The 19,060-nt window shown below is 46.1% G+C and overlaps 1 protein-coding gene and 1 long non-coding RNA gene across 2 annotated transcripts in view; one reads left to right on the top strand and one right to left on the bottom strand.

Annotated features, from left to right (window-relative positions):
* RHEB (Ras homolog, mTORC1 binding) overlaps positions 1-13,326 on the bottom strand; it is a 53,058-nt gene extending 39,732 nt beyond the window's left edge. Inside the window, exon 1 of the mRNA XM_027538548.1 lies at positions 12,928-13,326. Within this exon, the coding sequence (XP_027394349.1) occupies positions 12,928-12,979 (52 nt within the window). The 5' untranslated portion in view covers positions 12,980-13,326. The remainder of the gene's footprint in view (positions 1-12,927) is intronic.
* Positions 13,327-13,654: 328 nt separating this feature from the next.
* Positions 13,655-14,892, top strand: LOC113890979. Its single transcript, XR_003510637.1, has 2 exons — positions 13,655-14,179; positions 14,416-14,892. It is a non-coding gene; the product is annotated as an uncharacterized LOC113890979 (long non-coding RNA).
* The last annotated feature ends 4,168 nt before the right edge of the window (positions 14,893-19,060 follow it).

Genomic DNA, 19,060 nt, shown 5'->3' with positions numbered 1-19,060 from the left:
TGGTGGGCTACAGGGGGTCGCACAGAGTTGGATATGGCTGAGCGACTAAGCACAGCACAGATGGATTAGAAATCCCACAGAGCTTTCCCACTTCTGTTCCTGCCACGGAGAGCCAGGTGGCACCAGGGGAAAAGAACCTGACTGCCATGCTTGAGACCTAAGAGATTTGGCTTCAATCCTTGGGTCAGGAAGATCCCCCAGAGGAGGAAATGGCAACCCACTCCAGTATTCTTGCCTGGAGAATCCCATGGATTGAGAAGCCTGGCAGGCTGAAGTCCATGGGGTCACAGAGTCAGACCTGACCGAAGTGACTTAGCACACACATCCAGTCTGGCAAGATCATTTTGAATCTTCCTCCATCTTGAATTCAGCCACCATGGTTGAATTTTGCCAGCTACGTTGTTTATTCACTCACTTAAATCATGAACAAGACTAAAAAGAACCTGTATTTATAAAATCTTCTAAAATAAATTCTGAAAGTGATTTAGATTTGAGAACGGGCAAAATACTGGCCAGATGCATTTATACTCAAGACATACTAGTCCAAGAAAAGCACTTTCATGTCCTAAAACTGTATGAACTGTAAAAGCCAGTATTTTCATCTCCACTTTCACAAATTATTCACTATGCCATCATGGAGCTAACATTCAACTTTGAATCTTGCAAAAAGCAGGATTGGAACATGGCTTGTTAAAATATTTATTTCTGTTTCAAAAGTCCTGGAGGAGTCTTTCTGCAAGCATGAAAACACAAAAGGAAACACGGGGGAGGGGAGCAGGTAGGTAAGGGGGAGCTCAATTCTATCATGGCTAGGACACCGACCAAGGACACAGAGGAGGTAATTATGTTGGTATCCTTAAACTGCCCTGCTCTCACTTGCCTACAAAGCACAGTACAAGATTTTCAGCATTTCTGTTCTAAACTAACACCAATTTAGACTTCAAATTATGATGCCCCACGTGGAACTCTCTTTTGTCAGAAGTCCCATATATATTTAAAACTATTAGAACACTAAAATAGCATCCTGGGACCTTTGTGTTTCAGATATTAAATTATATTTCTAAATCAATCAGCAATTCATGTCAAAGGTACTAAACAGTCTGCATTCTGACAGTTATCAGTTTAAGACAGACTATGAGTACTCTAAGATTTAATTTGGTACTTCAAAATAAATTAGAACTAAGAATAAAGGTTCTCTCAACTGTGAGCACTGAAGATTTCATAATGCTTTATCTTGCACAATCACGTCCCAGGTCAGTTCTGATTTATTCAAGTGAATAAGTACAATCCACTCGTGGACAGTATTAGAGTTATTATTATTAGCTCTCTTCCAGGCCCAAGCTAAGGGAAATGTTGCACCTTTCTGACTTCATGGTCACAGGCACAGATGCCATTTCATATTGTGTGATAAAGTTGCTGATATTTGGACTTGAAAACCACCTAATTAGCATATAGGTCTTGGCAGTGCTGCCACCATGGCAATTATTACTCTTTTGGGAGCTTCACCGGTACCAGGTTGAAAACCAAGCATTCACCCTAATTGCACAACCATCAGAGGCCAAGTCAACTGGCATTTAGACACCTAACTCTCCCCAGGCTTCAGTAATTCACTGCGTACCACACAGGAAAGCTGCCCTCCAGTTCCCTAAAGCCAGCTCCTGCCTACCTTTCCAACCCTGCTTCCCCTTTCCACCTCGCGAAGCCCAGCCACCCCCACTTCCTTCCTTCTCAGCATGCCAAGCTCCTTCCCGGTTCACCAGCCTGGTCTCCTCCGATGCTGCAGGGCCTCTTCTGGAAGGCTCCGCTAAGACTGTGGTCACCGCACCCTGCTGAACAGGAGCGAGCAGCAGTCTAGCCAGATCCCGTGCACTATGGTTCTCCAAGTGCAGTCTGTACAACGTTGGGGGGCCCCGGAGACACTCTCAGGGGGCTCATAAGTCAAACTATTTCACAGTAAGCCCTCTACACACAAACTTCCAAAGATGAGAATATGCCCGAGTGCCAGCTCTTGTACCGTACTTCTGTTACTACTGTACTTTTCAAGGTACTGTAAGAGTAAAAATGTTTTATTCTTTGTTTTTTATGTACTATTTGTGTGAAGAGTATTATAAACCTACTACAGAACAGTACTGTATAGCCAATTGTGTTAGTTGGGCACCTAGGCCAACTCTGTTGGACTTAAGAAAAAAACTGGATAGCTCAGCTGGTAAAGAATCTGCTTGCAACGCAGGAGACCCTGGTTCGATTCCTGAGTCGGGAAGATCCCCTAGAGAAGGGTACGGCTACCCCCTCCAGCATTCTGGCCTGGAGAATTCCATGGACAGAAGAGCCTGGCGGGCCACAGTCCATGGGGTTGCAAAGAGTCGGACACGACTGAGAGACTTTCACACACATGCAAGGATGTACTCTCAGAATGGACCCTGTTCCTATGTAGAGGACTCACTGTATAATCTGCCTTTTCCACTATGCTTTTGTGTGCATTTATGGTGCAAAACCAATGGTGGTCAAACTGCTAGCTTGGTGCCCCTTAGCACAAATCAAGACACTGGTCACAAACTGTAAAGGACAGTCACATACTCCTCACACTATGCACGCACAGTAAAAAGGAGAAAACAAAAAAGGCCACTTTTTCTTAACAGTGTCCTTGAGGAAGCAGTAAAAATAACTAACTTTATGAAATCTTGACCTTTAAATCTACGTCTTTTGAATATTCTGCACACAGAATGGGATGTTTGCATAGAGTGTGGCTGCTACACACTTGAGCATGGCATCACCTGGGGAAAAAGCACTCGTGTGGGAAGTGGTCTGAAACAGGCAGCTTTATTGTGGAATGCCTTTTTTACCTGTAAGAACGACCAAGAAGCTATTGCTGTTCCAGATGCGGGTCTCTGGCAGACACCTTCTTGGAAATGAAAGAAAGGAGACTCTCATTTCAAGAAAAACTGATAGCATTTTGCCAGCAATCAAACTTGAACTTTCAAGAGGAATTCTGGAAAATCTGCATCACTCAGGGTGATCTTAACTACTTCCCAGTATTTAATTTTTCTGAGAAGATGGGTGGTGATGTTACAAGATGTCATTTAAAGAAATAGTTGTATACTGAAATGTGTTGAAATGTGGCAAGATCTGCGAAAGAGTGAACCAGTATTTCCAACTGACTGGATCTTAATGACCCAGATAACCATGATGGTCTGATCACTCACCTAGAGCCAGACATCTTGGAGTGTGAAGTCAAATGGACCTTAGGAAGCATCACTACGAACAAAACTAGTGGAGGTGATGGAATTTCAGCTGAGCTGAAATTTTTAGCTGAGCTGAAATCCTAAAAGATGATGCTGTTGAAGTGCTGCTCTCAACATGCCAGCAAATATGAAAACTCAGCAGTGGCCACAGGACTGGAAACGGTCAGTTTTCGATCCAATCCCAAAGAAAGGCAATGCCAAAGAATGTTCAAACTACTGTACAACTGAGCTCATCTCACAGGCTAGCAAAGTAATGCTCAAAATTCTCCAAGCCAGGCTTCAATAGTATGTGAACTAAGACCTACAAGATGTTCAAGCTGGATTTAGAAAAGGCAGAGGAACCAGAGATCAAACTGCCAACATCTGCTGGATCATGGAAAAGGAAGAGTTCCAGAAAAACATCTACTTCTGCTTTATTGACTATGCCAAAGCCTTTGACTTGTGGATCACAACAAACTGTGGAAAATTCTTAAAGAGAATTCGTTTAAAAGAATGGGTGGTGGGAATACCAGATCACCTTACCTGCCTCCTGAGAAATCTGTATGCAGGTCAAGAAGCAACAGTTAGAATCAGACGTGGAACAACAGATTGGTTCCAAATCGGGAAAGGAGTACATCAAAGCTGTATATTGTCACCCTGCTTATTTAACTTATATGCAGAGTACATCATGAGAAACACTGGGCTGGATGAAGCACAAGCTGGAATCAAGATTGCCGGGAGAAATATCAATAACCTCAGATATGCAGATAACACCACCCTTATGGCAAAAATAGAAGAACTAAAGAGTCTCTTGATGAAAGTAGAAGAGGAGAGTGAAAAAGCTGGCTTAAAACTCAACATTTAAGAAATGAAGATCCTGGCATCTGGTCCCATCACTTTATGGCAAATAGATGGGGAAACAATGGAAACAGAGAGAGACTTTATTTTTCTGGGCTCCAAAATCACTGCAGATGCTGACTGCAGCCATGAAATTAAAAGACACTTGCTCCTGGGAAGAAAAGCTATGACCAACCTAGACAGCACATTAAAAAGCAGAGACACTACTTTGCCTACAAAGGTCTGTCTAGTCAAAGCTATGGTTTTTCCAGTGGTCATATATGGGTGTGAGAGTTAGACCATAAAGAAGGCTGAACGCCAAAGCACTGATGCCTTTTAACTGTGGTGCTGGAGAAGACTCTTGAGAGCCCTTTGGACTACAAGGAGATCCCACCAGTCAATCCTAAAGGAAATCGATCCTGAAGATTCATTGGAAGGATTGATATCGAAGCTGAAGCTCCAATACTTTGGTCACCTGATTTGAAGAGCTGACTCACTGGAAAAGACCCTGATGCTGGGAAAGATTGAGGGCAGGAGGAGAAAGGGATGACAGAGGATGAGATGGTTGGATGGCATCACTGACTTTATGGAAATGAGTTTGAGCAAGCTCTGGGAGATGGTGAAGAACAGAGAAGCCTGGTGTGCTGCAGTCCATGGGGTCACAAAGAGTCAGACATGACTCAGCGACTGAACAACAATGTACCACGTTCCCAAATCAGGTGTGGGTAGAAGATCCACGCAAAGTGCAGACAAGTCAATGGAGTTCAAAGGTACAGAGTGAAAAAACAAAAAAAAAACCTTCATGATTTCAGATAGTACAACTAACTTCTAAGAAAGTTCCACTTACGGAGTCTTCGTGAGTATCAGAGTGTGTGTGTGTGTGTGTGCACGCACGAGCGGGCATGCACACTCAATTGTGTCCGACTCTTCATGACCCCATGGCCTATAGCCCTCCAGGCTCCTCAGTCTGTGGAACTCTCCAGGCAGGTTGTCATTTCCTACTCCAGGGGATCTACTCGACTCAGGGATTGAACCCATATCTCCTGCACTGGCAGGCGAATTCATTACCACTGTGTCACCTGGGAAGCCCGAGTATCAGAGAACAGCCACAATCACCCAAAAAAGTATTGTATTAGTAATTTAATGTGACAGTATTAAAATACTCCTCCATTTCCCAAGTACCTATCTGGCAGGTTGGATTTCCCTTATATACTTTATATAAAGTTATATATTGCAAAGAACTCAGGAAGGAACTCAGAAGCAGATAAGAGAATTCAAGTGTTTTTTAAACCAGGCGTTGAAGACACTTGCAAATTTGTAAAACAAAATCCCACTTGCCTTTTTTTTTGCAGAAATTGATAAGCCAGTCCTAAAAAATTCCTATGGAAATACGAGGGACTCAGAAGTTAATCTTGAAAAAGGATTAAGTTAGAGGGTTCACACTTCCCTATTTTGAAACTTACCATAAAAAAACAGTAATCAAAATAGTGTGATACTGGCACAAGGACCAACACACAGATCAAAGGAATAGTCCAGAAAAAAATCATATATTTATGATCACTGGGGTTTTTCTTTTTTGTAATTTATTATTTAACGTGAAATGAGTTTCTATTACCACCTTGTAACTTTTTTCAGAGGGAAGAGAGATGAAGGGGAGGGGCTTTCTTCTCCATTGCAAACAGTACTTCCATTTTGAGATGGATCACTTTTGGTTTTTGACAAGGACGTCTAGACAATCCAATGAAGAAAGAACAGTCTTTTAACAAAGGTGGTGGCACAACTCGGTATCTACATACAAAAGCATCAAGTTTTACTCCTATTTCCCACCATAAAATTTAGCTCTGAATAGATAATAGACCCAAATGTAAGAGATAAAGATTTAAAACGTTTAAAAGAGAACATAGTAGTAAATCTATATTTTTGAACTAGGCAATGGTTTCTAAAATATGACACCAAAAGTACAAGTGACAAAATAAAAATATAAATAAAATGGACTTTGTCAAAACTGAGAACTTTTTGCTTCAAAGGAAGGCCACCTTCAAGAAAGTGAAAAGAACCCACAGAATGGAAGAAATTATTTGCACATTGTATATGACCCTTCATAAACTCATAAGGATGGCTAGTACAAGAAGGACGGATGAGCTAATTAGTGTTCAGTCACCGGAAGTGTCCGACTCTTTGCAACCCTATGGACTGCAGCACACCAGGCTTTCCCGTCCTCCACTATCTCCCAGAGTTTGCTCAATTCATGTTCATGGGGCATAGTCAACGAAGCAGATGTTTTTCTGGAATCCTCTTGTTTTTCTCTATGATCCAATGGATGGTGGCAATGGTTCCTCTACCTTTTCCAAATCCAGCTTCAACAGTTCTCGGTTCCGTAATGCTGAAGCCTAGCTTGAAGGTGAGCATTACTTTGCTACTATGTGAAATGAGTGCAACTGTAGGGTAGTTTGAATATTCTTTGGATTGTCCTTCTTTGGGATTGAAATGAAATTTGACCTTTTCCAATCCTATGGCCACTGCTGAGTTTTCCAAATTTGCTGGCACTTTTAACAGCACCATCTTTTAGGACTTGAAATCACTCAGCTGGAATTTCATCACCTCCACTAGCTTTGTTCGTAGTGATGCTTCCTAAGGCCCACTTGACTTCACGTTCCAGGATGTCTGGCTCTGGGAGAGTGACCACACCATCATAGTTATCCAGGTCATCAAGGCCTTTTTTGTACAGTTCTTCTGTGTATTCTTGCCACCTCTTCTTAATCTTTTCTGTCTCTGTTAGGTCCTTGATGTTTCTGTTCTTTATTTTTGCATCAAATGTTCCCTTGCTATCTCCAATTTTCTTGGAGAGATCTTATCTTTCCCATCTATTGTTTTCCTCTATTTCTTTGCATTAAGAAGGCTTTCTTATCTCACCTTGCAATTCTCTGGAACTCTGCATTTAGTTAATTACTAGAGAAATGCACATCAAATTTACAATGAGGTATCCCCCACACCCATCAGAATGGACATCAAATCTACAAATAACAAATGCTGGAGAAGGTGTGGAGAAAAGGAAAGCTTCCTACACTGTTGGTAGGAATGTAAGCTGGTGCAACCACTATGGAAAACAGTCCGGAGGTTCCTTAAAAAACTAGAACTAGGGCTGCCATATGATCCTGCAATCGCACTCCTGGGCATATACCCCCAAGAGACAAAAACTCTAACTCAAAAAGATACACGCACCCCAGCGTTCATGGCAGCACTATTTACAACAGCAAAAACATGGAAGCGCTCTAAACGCCCAAGGGGAGAGGACCACAGAAGGTGTGGTACATACAGACCGGGACTGTTACTCAGCCACAAAAAGAAAGGAACGATAGCATTTGCAGCAACACGGACGGACCTACAGGTTACCGCACTAAGTGAAGTTAAGCCACACAAAGAAACACAAGTACTCTAGGATATCACTCATATGTGGAATCTTAAATATGACACAAACGAAGTCATTTACGAAACAGAAACAGACTCACAGACAAACTTACCATTAAAAAGGGGTAACGGTATGTGGGGAAGGGATAAATCACGAGTTTGGGATTAGCAGATACAATTATATATTGAATATAAAATACACAAGTTCCTACTGTATAGCACCCTGGAGAAGGAAATGGCAACCCCTCCAGTATTCTTGCCTTGAGAGTCCCATGGACAGAGGAGCAGGGTGGCCTAAGGTCCACAGGGTCAGAGTCAGACACAAGTGAGCACACACACACACTACGTAGCACAGGGACCTATGTTCAACGGCCTGTGACAAAACCCAGTGGAAAAGAGGATGAATACACAGGTGCGTGTAACTCAGTGTTTGCTGCACACCAGAAACACAACACTGTCAGTCCGCTACGAAAAGTGAAAGAAGTGAAGTCCATCAGTTGTGTCTGACCCTGTGTGACCCCACAGACTATAGCCCTTCAGGCTCCTCTGTCCATGCGAGTCTCCAGGCAAGAATACTGGAGTGGGTTGGCATTCCCTTCTCCAGGGGATCTTTCAAACACAGAGATTGAATCCAGGTCTCCTGCACTGCAAGCCACCAGGGAAGCCCTGTGAGTCGACTATACTTCAATAAAAAAAATTTTTTTTAATTAAGATAATAGAAATAACAAAATTAAATAAAAAGATAGATGATTAGAAGTGTTGGTGAGGATGTGGAGAGACTGAAACCGATTTCAATTGTTAGCTGGAATGTAAACTGGTTGAAAAAGTTTGATGGTTCTTCAAAACGTTAAACGTACAATTACCATATGACCCAGCAATTACAATTATACTCCTAGAAGTATACCCAAAAGAAGAGAAACATGTCTACACAAAAATTTCACATACAAAAAATATGTAACGGGAATGCTCCTAACAGCATTATCTATATTAGCCCAAATGTAGAAACAGACCACATGCCTATACGTTAACAAACGTATAAATAGAATGTGGTATATTCAAATAATGGATTATTATTTGGCAACCAAAAGGAATGAATTACTGCTACCTGCTTCAACACGGAGGAACCTGGGAAATATTTATGTTAAATGAAAAATGCTAGGCATGCAAGGCCAGGTATAGGTGATTCCATTTATATGAAATGTCCAGAAAAGGTAAATCTGTAGAAACAGAAAGATTAGTGATGCCAGGGGAGGAGAGGAGAGGAGAGGAGAGGATGGGAGGGGACTGCTGCTGAGTACAGCGTTTCTTCTGGGGGGATGAAGGGAGGCACAGATTGCTGTAACTCGCAGGCACATCACATTAACATTTGATATAACAAAAAAAGCAGGTTCACAGATATACAGGACTAACGTTTAGAAGTAGGGAGAGGCAATACGGTAGCAGGAGATTAAGAGGTACAAACTATTATGAGCAAAACAAGCTCAATACATTGTACCACAGGAGGAACATACAGGCAAGATTTTATAGCAACTGTAAACAGAGAACAGCCTTTAAAAATGTGAACCACTCTACTGTACACCTGTAACTTATATAAATATGATACATCAACTATACTTAAAAAATTCTAGGGACTTCCTTGGTAGTACAGAGGATAAGAATCAACCTGGCCAACGCAGGGGACACAGGCTCAATGCCTAGCCAGGGAAGACTCACATCACATGCCATGGAGCAACTAAGTCCGCAAGTCCCAACTACTGAAGCCCAAGCACCTAGTCTGTGGTCCACAACAAGGGAAGCGCCTGCTCACTGCACCTAGAGAAAACACACGCAAAGCGCCAAAGACCCTGCGCAGCCAAAGACGGAAAAAGTCTATGAAGACTGTATTAAGCGCTGGCAAGTCAAATTACAAATGCAAACTCTGAGTATTTCTTGTACAGAACAATGAATGGCACTGAAAGAAAAGTTAATTTCAAGCTTCAGCACAAGGTGGTCACCACAGGACTATCCCCACCCACAGGTACACAACTTCGCAATGTTATAAAGCACATGAACATACAATTTCACATACTAATACATTTTATACACGGCAAACAATCTCTAACTTTACAAATCCTCAAAGCCATGTGTTAGAAAAGGATACGGTAATTTAAAAATATACAGTAAATCAGCATACAATTGGATGGTATTCTACTGGGAACAAATTTACTGATATCTTTCCCTGTGAAGGAGCCAAATCAAAGGACGCACGTTCTTTACTACCTAAAACATTTTGACAAGGAGGGTAATGATTTGAGATACTTTTACTGAAACGCCTTTTACCACACCATAGAATTTTTTCATGTTCTCTCTTAAGATCTTTCATATTCCTTTGATCCCATCCTGTTTGCTAACCTCCGAGAGTAATATATGACAACCTTTTGATTGTTGTGGTCTAATGGCAAACTCGATCATCAAACCTCTCTGTGTAACATTCCAGTGAAAAATATGCCAGATTTTATTTGAAGGTAGTTGTTAACCTGACACTATAACTTCAGCCAGATTAAGTTTAGTTACCTCCTATCACAGGACTACTCATTCAGTTACCTCCTATCACGGGACTACTCATTTGTATTAGAACAATGGACGTCAGGGAGCTGGCACATTTGGCTACCACCAAAACAATTCATACAAAGCACTCCCTGCAAGCCAGCCTGCGCTGCAGGTGACGTGTCCTTAAAAGCTTAACACTGTAAATAACAGGAAAGGTGCTTCAGGAAAAAAAAAAAAAAGTTGTATAAATTATCTGAGAATTCTGTTTTTCTCACTGGTAAGTTTTTTCAGTGTTTTAAAAAAACACAAAATTTGAACTCCAAATCGTAAAACAGTCATTGCACTTAGTAACTTCATCTGAAGGCAAACCGTCATGTCCGACTCTTTGTGGCCTCATGGACTGTAGCCCACCAGCCCACTTCTCTGTCCACGGGATTCCCCAGGGAAGAATCCTGGCGTGGGTTGCCATTTCCTTCTCCAGGGGATCTTCTCGACCCAGGGATTGAACCCGGGTCTCCCGCATTGCAGGCAGACACTTTAACCTCTGAGCCACCAGGGAAGCCCACACTTTTAAAATAAACTCACAGTGACAAGTATTTTACGAGTTAAACTGGCATGCGATATTTAGTCAAGAGAATATTCTAAGAAAGATGCGGTTTTGGGCTTAGACTTATCCCACCACTCTTTTACCCCCAGTCAATATGACACTACAGTTTAGCATCACAGTAACACAACCTAGGAACACAGGCACTCAGATTTCTCTACTCTAGCATCACTGGCAAGCAGACATGTCAGTGAACTCGGAAGTCTGCGTAATTCTCTGAAAAGTGGCTAGGATGTGGAATCAGGGAACTATCTCCGTTTCTGATGCTGGCAAAACAAAAGAGCCCACAAAGTACAAAAAGTCCTGGTTCCTAACAAAGGTAAACAATGGTAAAATCAAATGCAAAGACTGGTAGTCATTGAACCTGTGCAAAACACATTTTAATCATCACCACGTATGAAAATAAATGTGAACACAATGGAGCTGGGTTTAGCAATAGGAAGGCATAGAAAACAGGCACTGGACCTGCTCTGGGGGCCCCTAGAGGCTAATCCAGCACAGTATTTCATGAACAGTGGTTTAGAATAAACGTGAAGTGAAGGCAAATGGGTGATGTGTCACCTCTGGGTCTTCAAGAGGATGGCATCAGAAGGCAGGTAAGACACAATTGGTTTCAACTGGACCTAGAGAACTTCTTTAACAAACAGTGATAAAATGCTAGACTAGATTACTGGCGACTGGAATCACCATCTCAAGAATTTCAAGGGGTAAATAAGCCAGGATGTTCGGGACATTCCCTTCAGTTGAAAGCAGGCAGCCCAGGTAATTCATGTCACCTGTAACTTCAGACACTGGTACCTTTAACTAGTGGGCACTCTGAGGAGATAGAACTCATTCAAGAGACAGGATATGTCCGAGTCCCACTCTTCACAATGCAGAGGAGGAAAAGAGAACAGAGAAGCAAAGGCTCTGAGATACAGACTGTCGATAAAGGTGGGATGCGGTAGTTCCATATGGACATTCGGGGCTGTTAGAGACTTGAAAAGCCTCCGTCTGACGCGGGTGACTTGACGGCTGCAGTTGTTAAGACTGTCACCTCTCCTTGCCCCCCACGATTACCACATCTCACAGGAGTTACCCCCAGGGCTCCTGGCGCCCCTTATCTGTACACAAGAGTCTCTCGGCCTCTCATTTGATATCCCCCCCAGCACTTTGACAGAGAGGTGATAAAAGGGTGAGTAAGCACGCTGCAGCTGATCTTGGTCAAAGAGCACAGACCCTGGCACCGACCGTGGAAAATGGGGGTGAAGAAGCAGAAGGGAAAGCGAAGTCGGGGAGTTCGGCCAATGAGCAGGCAGTTACCAGCTTTCCCAGGGCAGTTTGTCACCTCCTTTTGCAGTCACCACAGACTCCGAACCCCTGCCCTGGCCTCCCCTACCCCACTGTGGTCAAGTGCGCCCTTTTCCTTGGACAGCTACTTCTTAAAAACAACACAGAAAGATAAAAGTAATTTTTCCAGACTTCCGGTTGTCAAAGACAATAAAAACCTCACCCTGAAGCACGGTTAAGTTCAACGGTTCTGTTTTCTCCCTCGTTTTCTGGCATCCCGTCCACCACCTCCCACCCCAGACCACCTCTGTTCGGGGTGGAACAAACGACTGCCACACTCAGTTTCAAACATATGTCAACCTTTGGCGGGGGGTGGGGAGGGGTACTTTTGAATTACTTCGACATTCTGGTATCTGACCTTTTTTTCCTCCCCAAAGGAAAAAACAGGACACCAAGAGGGCAGAAATTTCCCTTTCTCTGCCCTCCTACTTCGGTCGCTGGCAGCATCTCGGGGGGCTTCTGAAGCGGGAGGCTGAGGGGGGCGGGGGGCTCTTTCGAGTTTCTTCCTAGGAAACTGGCCCTCAGCAGCCAAACGTCCTCTGAGCTCCCGGGTTTGCTTTAAAATGTTGAAACTTCACAAGGCAGAAAAATTACGGCTAAAGAGCCACGTCCTTTGTTGAAGCCCCACGGGTTTTAATTTTGCGGTGGAAAAGGCCACCAGCTACAATCACGGACTGCTCCCCGCGGGGAAGGGGGGACAGGTGCGACTCCGGGGCTGTGGAGGGCCCTGCGGCGGGCGGCGCGGCGGCCAACCCGGCCCGGCCCGACCCGACCCGAGCGCCCGTTCGCCCGCGGCCTCCCACACGCGTCCCCCGCGCTGCCCCGCGGGCCCGGCCGCGCCGCCGGCCTCCGCTCCAAGATGGAGGTGGCGGCGACGGCGGGCGGCCGGTTACGAAACGCGCGGCCGCCACATGGCCGCGCCGGCCCCAAACTTGGCCGGGCCCCGGGCGAGGCTCGGGGCCCGGGCAGCTAGGAGGCCGCGCGGCGTCCGCCACTCACCCACAGACCGGTAGCCCAGGATCGCGATCTTCCGGGACTTGGACTGCGGCATCTTAGCGGCCTCCTCAGCCCCGGGTCAACCACATCAACCGCGGCGGCGGCGGCTCCTGCGCTGCGATCGGCGGCGGCCGCGCCGGGGCACAGCGGCATCCAGGGGCGGGGCGGGGCGGGCGGGCGCGGCTGCCTTAGCTCCTCGCTCGCGCGCCCAACCGCCCGGAACCGCCGCGCGGCCCCGCCCCCAAACACGCCCACGTGACCGCGCGACGCCGCAAGCGGCTCGCGTCAGCACCGCCCTCCCGCGGCCGCGGCCCCTTCCCCCAAACGCACGGGGTGTGCGTCGGGAGGTGTTTTACTTTAAAGGGAAAAAGAGGGGACGCCGAGATGCCCCTGGAATAGTCACGACTAAAACTCGCTGCGTCATGACCCGCCCACCGTCTTCCGCCGCTTTTTAATGACGCCAGCTCTCCCCGAGCGCTGATTGGACAGTTCCCATCCGCCCGCGCGCTGACGCGACGGAAACTCCTTCTCCCATTGGGGGGGCGGGCGGTGAAGAGGCGGGCCCGGAGGCGGGGGCTGCTTGGCCCGGCAGCTAAAAATAAACGCCTACTGGGAGCGCGCGTCTGGGCGCCGGTGAACTTTGGAGGCTTCGAAGTTCGGAGGGGCTGGAGGCGGGCGCCGGGGTGGGGGGGGTGGGGGGCGGAGAGAAGCTACCTCCCCAGGGATTGGTCAGATCACGGGGAGGGGGCGGGGAGACGCGTGGGAGGTGCGGTGATTGGTGGGCCTCTGAGCGGTCCTGGAACTCGCGCCCGCTGAGCCCTTAAAAGGCACAAGGCGCGTGGCGGGTACCTTGGTGGGCTGTTGGTTGGCCGGTGTCTTCCTCGTGTGTGTTTTTTTGTTTTTGTTTTAAAATTGCTGCATTGGCTTTCGTGAGTCTAGGTTGGAGGATGGAGGTGATGACGAAGCATCAGCCATGGGTGAAGGACCATGGGAAGAATGGAGTATGCGTTCATTGAAAATGTGAACGCGTTTCATGAAAAAAGCGTTCTCCTCACTTATCATGCATCTCCTCAGTTCCGGTCTTAACCCTGGCGTTTGCGGATCCCACGCACCTCATGGGAAAGGAACAGCGCCGGGTCGACGCAGGTTTAACTGTCAACGCCTGCATGGCTAATTGAGTAAGGCAGACTTAAAACACTCGCCGTTGTTGGCTGAGAACTCTCCAGAACCGTCCTTCCAGGGGGATTTAAGACCGGTGAGCCGACGCTCTGGCGTGGGCTGACTTCTCCGCTGAAGGGACGCTGCTCTATTTCCCTCCAGAGGTGCCCTGACAACCCCGTTTTCAGTGGTGCTGGTGAAGGGTGTCTGGGGGTAGCACCAGTCTTGGAGTGCAGGGAGGGACGCCAGCTCGGGAGGCCTGGATCATGCGACAAGAGGGTGAAAACCGGGCCCAGGAAAACAGGATGCGATCAAAGCTTTCTATCATGCTAGGTATTCTTGTCCATGGAGGTTGCTGAAGAAGCAGATACCTGCTACTCGTACTAAAGTCCTTCTGTCGTCCTCGGGCTGTCTGGCAGTGTTGACCTGCCTGGTTAAGTGGGACCACCACTCTGGTCATGGCCTCGCCCAGTGAGCACCGAGGAGAAGCCCCCAGGAAACCGAGCGGCAAGGGCAGGATTCTTGGGTTAGGAAGATTTAGAGGTGACAGTCCCTAGGACTGTCGCGGTGCTGGGTTTAGAACACTGACGTTGGGGCACAATCCTCCCACTGCTCCCTGCTCACTGGAGAGTGCGCGTTGCACATTCAGGTCCTGAAGGGGGGCGTCTTACAGCTGAAACCCCAGGCCACCAGTTGGACATGAGAAAATCTTTCAAGTTGTCTTTTTTGTTAATTGATTTTTGCATTCCACCCTGTAATTAGTTGAAATAATTAAACAATTCGGGTCTTAAAATGGACTCGCCAGGAAAATGTATAATTTTTGTCCTGTGAATTGGATGCTTCTCCTTCAGTATTTTTTCCAGGTGGCATAGTGGTAAAGAATCTGCCTGTCGAGGCAAGAGACACCGGGTTCGGTCCCTGGAGTAGGAGATGTCAACCCATTCCAGTATTTTTGCCTGGGAAATTCCATGGACAGAAGAGCCTGGCAGGCTACAGTCCATGGAGTCCCAGTGCGCGATGTGATTGAGCCAGTACCCACTACAGTATTTTGAACTAATGGTACCAGACTCCCCAGTAGGTTGTGAAATCAGCTTAGTGGGTTTTTTTTAAATAGAAGAACAGAATAGAAAATAATTCGTTGCATAGTAAGGGTGAGTATTGTTTCATGACACTTTTGTTGTGTGTGTATATATATTTATGTATATATGTATTGTGGACTGCATTCCATTGTAATATGTATTTCTTTCTGTGTGTTGCCCAAAAAAGTGTGAAAGCACCTCCCTAGCCTGAGAAGTCCAGACTTAGGAGTCCAGACTTTTAGGAGTCCAGACCGAGAAGTGCAGTTGTAAATGACAAATTCATTCGTGAAATATTCCAGTTGTGTTAAAGCCCATTTAGGCCAGACCCCGGAGTTCTGAAGATTCCTTTATTCCAGAATGGGGAGAATTTCCTTGGTTTAAGAAATGACTCAGATGACCTGAAATATTTGGGATTGGTGTATGAATTCACATTGAAATACCTGACTGCTGCCAGACCATATAGGATAAGAGACCAGATGGGAAATGCAGGCAGGGCCTTATTGGGGCTCATGCAGCAGCAGGAAGGAGAGAGAGAAAGCAACAAGTGCCCTTGCTAGGGGGGGAGGGGTGGCTTGGTGGTCTGCCCATCCCCTTGGTGATGATGGGTGCAGGGATCATCCTTTTTTCCTCCTGACACTCAGAAGCAACCATTGGGTTTTGGCCTTCTTGTCTCTTACTGTTGATAATTCTCCCCTACAGTGCACGTGTGCAGCTATCTTTCAGTTCAGTTCAGCCGCTCAGTCGTGTCTGACTCTTTGAGACCCCACGGACTGCAGCACACCAGGCTTCCCTGTGCATCACCAACTCCCAGAATTTACTCAAACTCAGGTCCATTGAGTTGGTGACACCATCCAACCATCTCATTCTCTGTCGTCCCCTTCTCCCACCTCCAATCTTTCCCAGCATCAGGGTCTTTTCAAATGAGTTGTTTCTTTGAATCAGGTGGCCAAAGTATTGGAGCTTCAGATTCAGCATCAGTCCTTCCAGTGAATATTCAGGACTGATTTCCTTTAGGATGGACTGGTTGGATCTCCTTGAAGTCCAAGGGACTCTCAAGAGTCTTCTCCAACACCACAGTTGAAAAGCACCAATTCTTTGGTGCTCAGCTTTCTTGATAGTTCAACTCTCACATCCATACATGACACCTAGAAAAACCATAGCTTTGACTAGACAGACCTTTGTTGGCAAAGTAATGTCTCTGCTTTTTAATATGCAACTATCTTTAGTCCCTTGTAGTTTGTCTGTGACACCCCACTCCAGTACTCTTGCCTGGAAAATCCCATGGATGGAGGAGCCTGGTGGGCTGCAGTCCATGGGGTTGCTAGGAATCGGACATGACTGAGCAACTTCACTTTCACTTAAATGCATTGAAGAAGGAAATGGCAACCCACTCTAGTGTTCTTGCCTGGAGAATCCCAGGGACGGGGGAGCCTAGTGGGCTGCTGTCTATGGGTCGCACAGAGTCGGACACGACTGAAGCGACTTAACAGCAGCAGCAGTTTCTCTGTGTTCTGTTGCCCAAGGAGTGGGAGAGGAGATGAGGAGACATCTGTCCAGGTGTGAGCACTGCAGGAGAGGGTCCAAGGTCCCAGCCTATCTCAGAATGTGTCCCCCACAAAGATATGTCAAAGCCCTAACCCTCTCAAAATGTAATCTTATTTGGAAATACAGCTGTTGATGATATAATTAGTTAAGATGAGGTCAAACTGCAGTGGGCTTCCGTGATGGCTCAGTGGTAAAGTATCCACCTGCAGTGCAGGAGCCACAGGAGACACGGGTTTGATCCCTGGGTGGGGAAGATCCCCTGGAGCAGGCAATGGCAACCCACTCCACTATTCTTACCTAGAGAATCCCATGGACAGAGGAACCCTGGTGGGCTACAGTCCATTGGGTGGCAAAGAGTCAGACACCGAGGAGGGTGGGCCCTAATCCAACATGACTGGTTTCCTCACAAGAGAAGACGAGAAACACAGACACAGACACGCCCACCCACTGATGTACGATGGAGGCGGGGGCTGGAGCGATGCCCCTCCCTGGAGACTTCAGAGGGACGGAGCCCTGCTTCCCTCTGAAGTTGGGGGGCGTTTATACTTCGGACATCAGAACTGTGAGAAAAGAAGCCTCAGTTTACAGTACTTTGTTAACAGCAGCCCTGAAAAAAGAACCCATCACCAGTCTTCAAGTTGTCAGTAGATTTTCATTTAAAGTTTGACTCCAGTTTCTGCCAGGCTGTGGATGAAACCGACCTTCTTCCCAACACCCCAAGCCAGTGTGCGCCTCCTGGGAGTGTTTCCCTAGGGGGGTGCTAGCTGCCCTGCAGAGGAGGTCCTGAGGGTCCCTGTGTGGTCATAGGGCACGATGACTGAAGGGGAACACCGTGCTCCTAAGAGTTGGCACAGCAGTACCCGGGGAAGCTCCAGGAGAACAGGAGGCCAGGTCCTTGCAATAAAACTCGATGGCTTGGCCAGCAAGGCTTTGATTATGACTGTGTATGCTCTTCACGTGTGCCTTAGATGTGGAATTTAGTCACAGTGCTTATAAGCCACCGAAAGTTATAATTATGGTTTGAGGGACCATTCGCCATTGGTTCCTCCTCCTGTGTGAAGTGTTCTCAGTGTTGGGCTTTATCCAGTGTGTTGGGACCTGGAGCATTTCTAACATTATTATGCAGGGAAGAAAAAAGAACTTCTTGTAGGTTTTTTTTTTTTAATGTTTTTATTTATAAATAAAATAATTGAGCATGGAAGAACTGATGCTTTCAAATTGTGCTGGAGAAGACTCTTGAGAGACCCTTGGACTGCAAGGAGATCCAACCAGTCAATCCTAAAAGAACTCAACCCTGAATATTCATTGGAAGGACTGATGCTGAAGCTCCGATACTTTGGCCACCTGATACAAACAGCCGACTCATTAGAAAAGATCCTGATGCTGGGCAAGATTGAGGGCAGGAGAAGAAGGGGGGACAGAGATGAGACGGTTAGATAGCATCATTGACTTAATTGACATGAGTCTGAGCAAACTCCAGGAGATAGTGAAGGACAGGGGAGCCTGGTGTGCTGCAGTCCATGGGGACATGACTTAGTGACTGAACAAAAAACAAAAAAACCTATGTAGTATATGGATTGACCATGACATACATACACAGCGTGTTGTGACTGGGATGATAGATGTCCTAGTGGGGTTTCCACAATAGGGAGGGACCATCAGTGTGGCCCTCACTGTTCAGTGTATAGAATTTGTAATGCATTCCTTTTCACATGTCTAGTTCTGAGGAATTACAGAACATATTACCTCAGTTCTGCTAAACTGAATCTCACAGAATGGTCATGGGTCTTAAAAGTTTTCCAGTTCTCTTACGCTGTTGGTGGGAATGCAAACTAGTACAGCCACTATGGAGAAAATGTGGAGATTCCTTAAAAAACTGGAAATAGAACTGCCATATGACCCAGCAATCCCACTGCTGGACATACACACCAAGGAAACCAGAATTGAAAGAGACACGTGTACCCCAATGTTCATCGAAGCACTGTTTTATAGCAGCCAGGACATGGAAGCAACCTAGATGTCCATCAGCAGATGAATGGATAAGAAAGCTGTGGTACATATACACAATGGAATATTATTCAGCCATTAAAAAGAATACATTTGAATCAGTTCTAATGAGGTAGATGAAACTGAAGCCTATTATACAGAGTGAACTAAGCCAGAAAGAAAAACACCAATAGAGTATGCTGCTGCTGCTGCTAAGTCGCTTCAGTCGTGTCTGACTCTGTGCGACCCCATAGACGGCAGCCCACCAGGCTCTCCCATCCCTGGGATTCTCCTGGCAAGAATACTGGAGTGGGTTGCCATTTCCTTCTCCAATGAATGAAAATGAAAAGTGAAAGTGAAGTTGCTCA

Source organism: Bos indicus x Bos taurus, chromosome 4 (genome assembly GCF_003369695.1).
Source record: "Bos indicus x Bos taurus breed Angus x Brahman F1 hybrid chromosome 4, Bos_hybrid_MaternalHap_v2.0, whole genome shotgun sequence".
NCBI lineage: Eukaryota > Metazoa > Chordata > Mammalia > Artiodactyla > Bovidae > Bos > Bos indicus x Bos taurus.
This window is presented reverse-complemented; position numbering and strand designations above follow the sequence as displayed.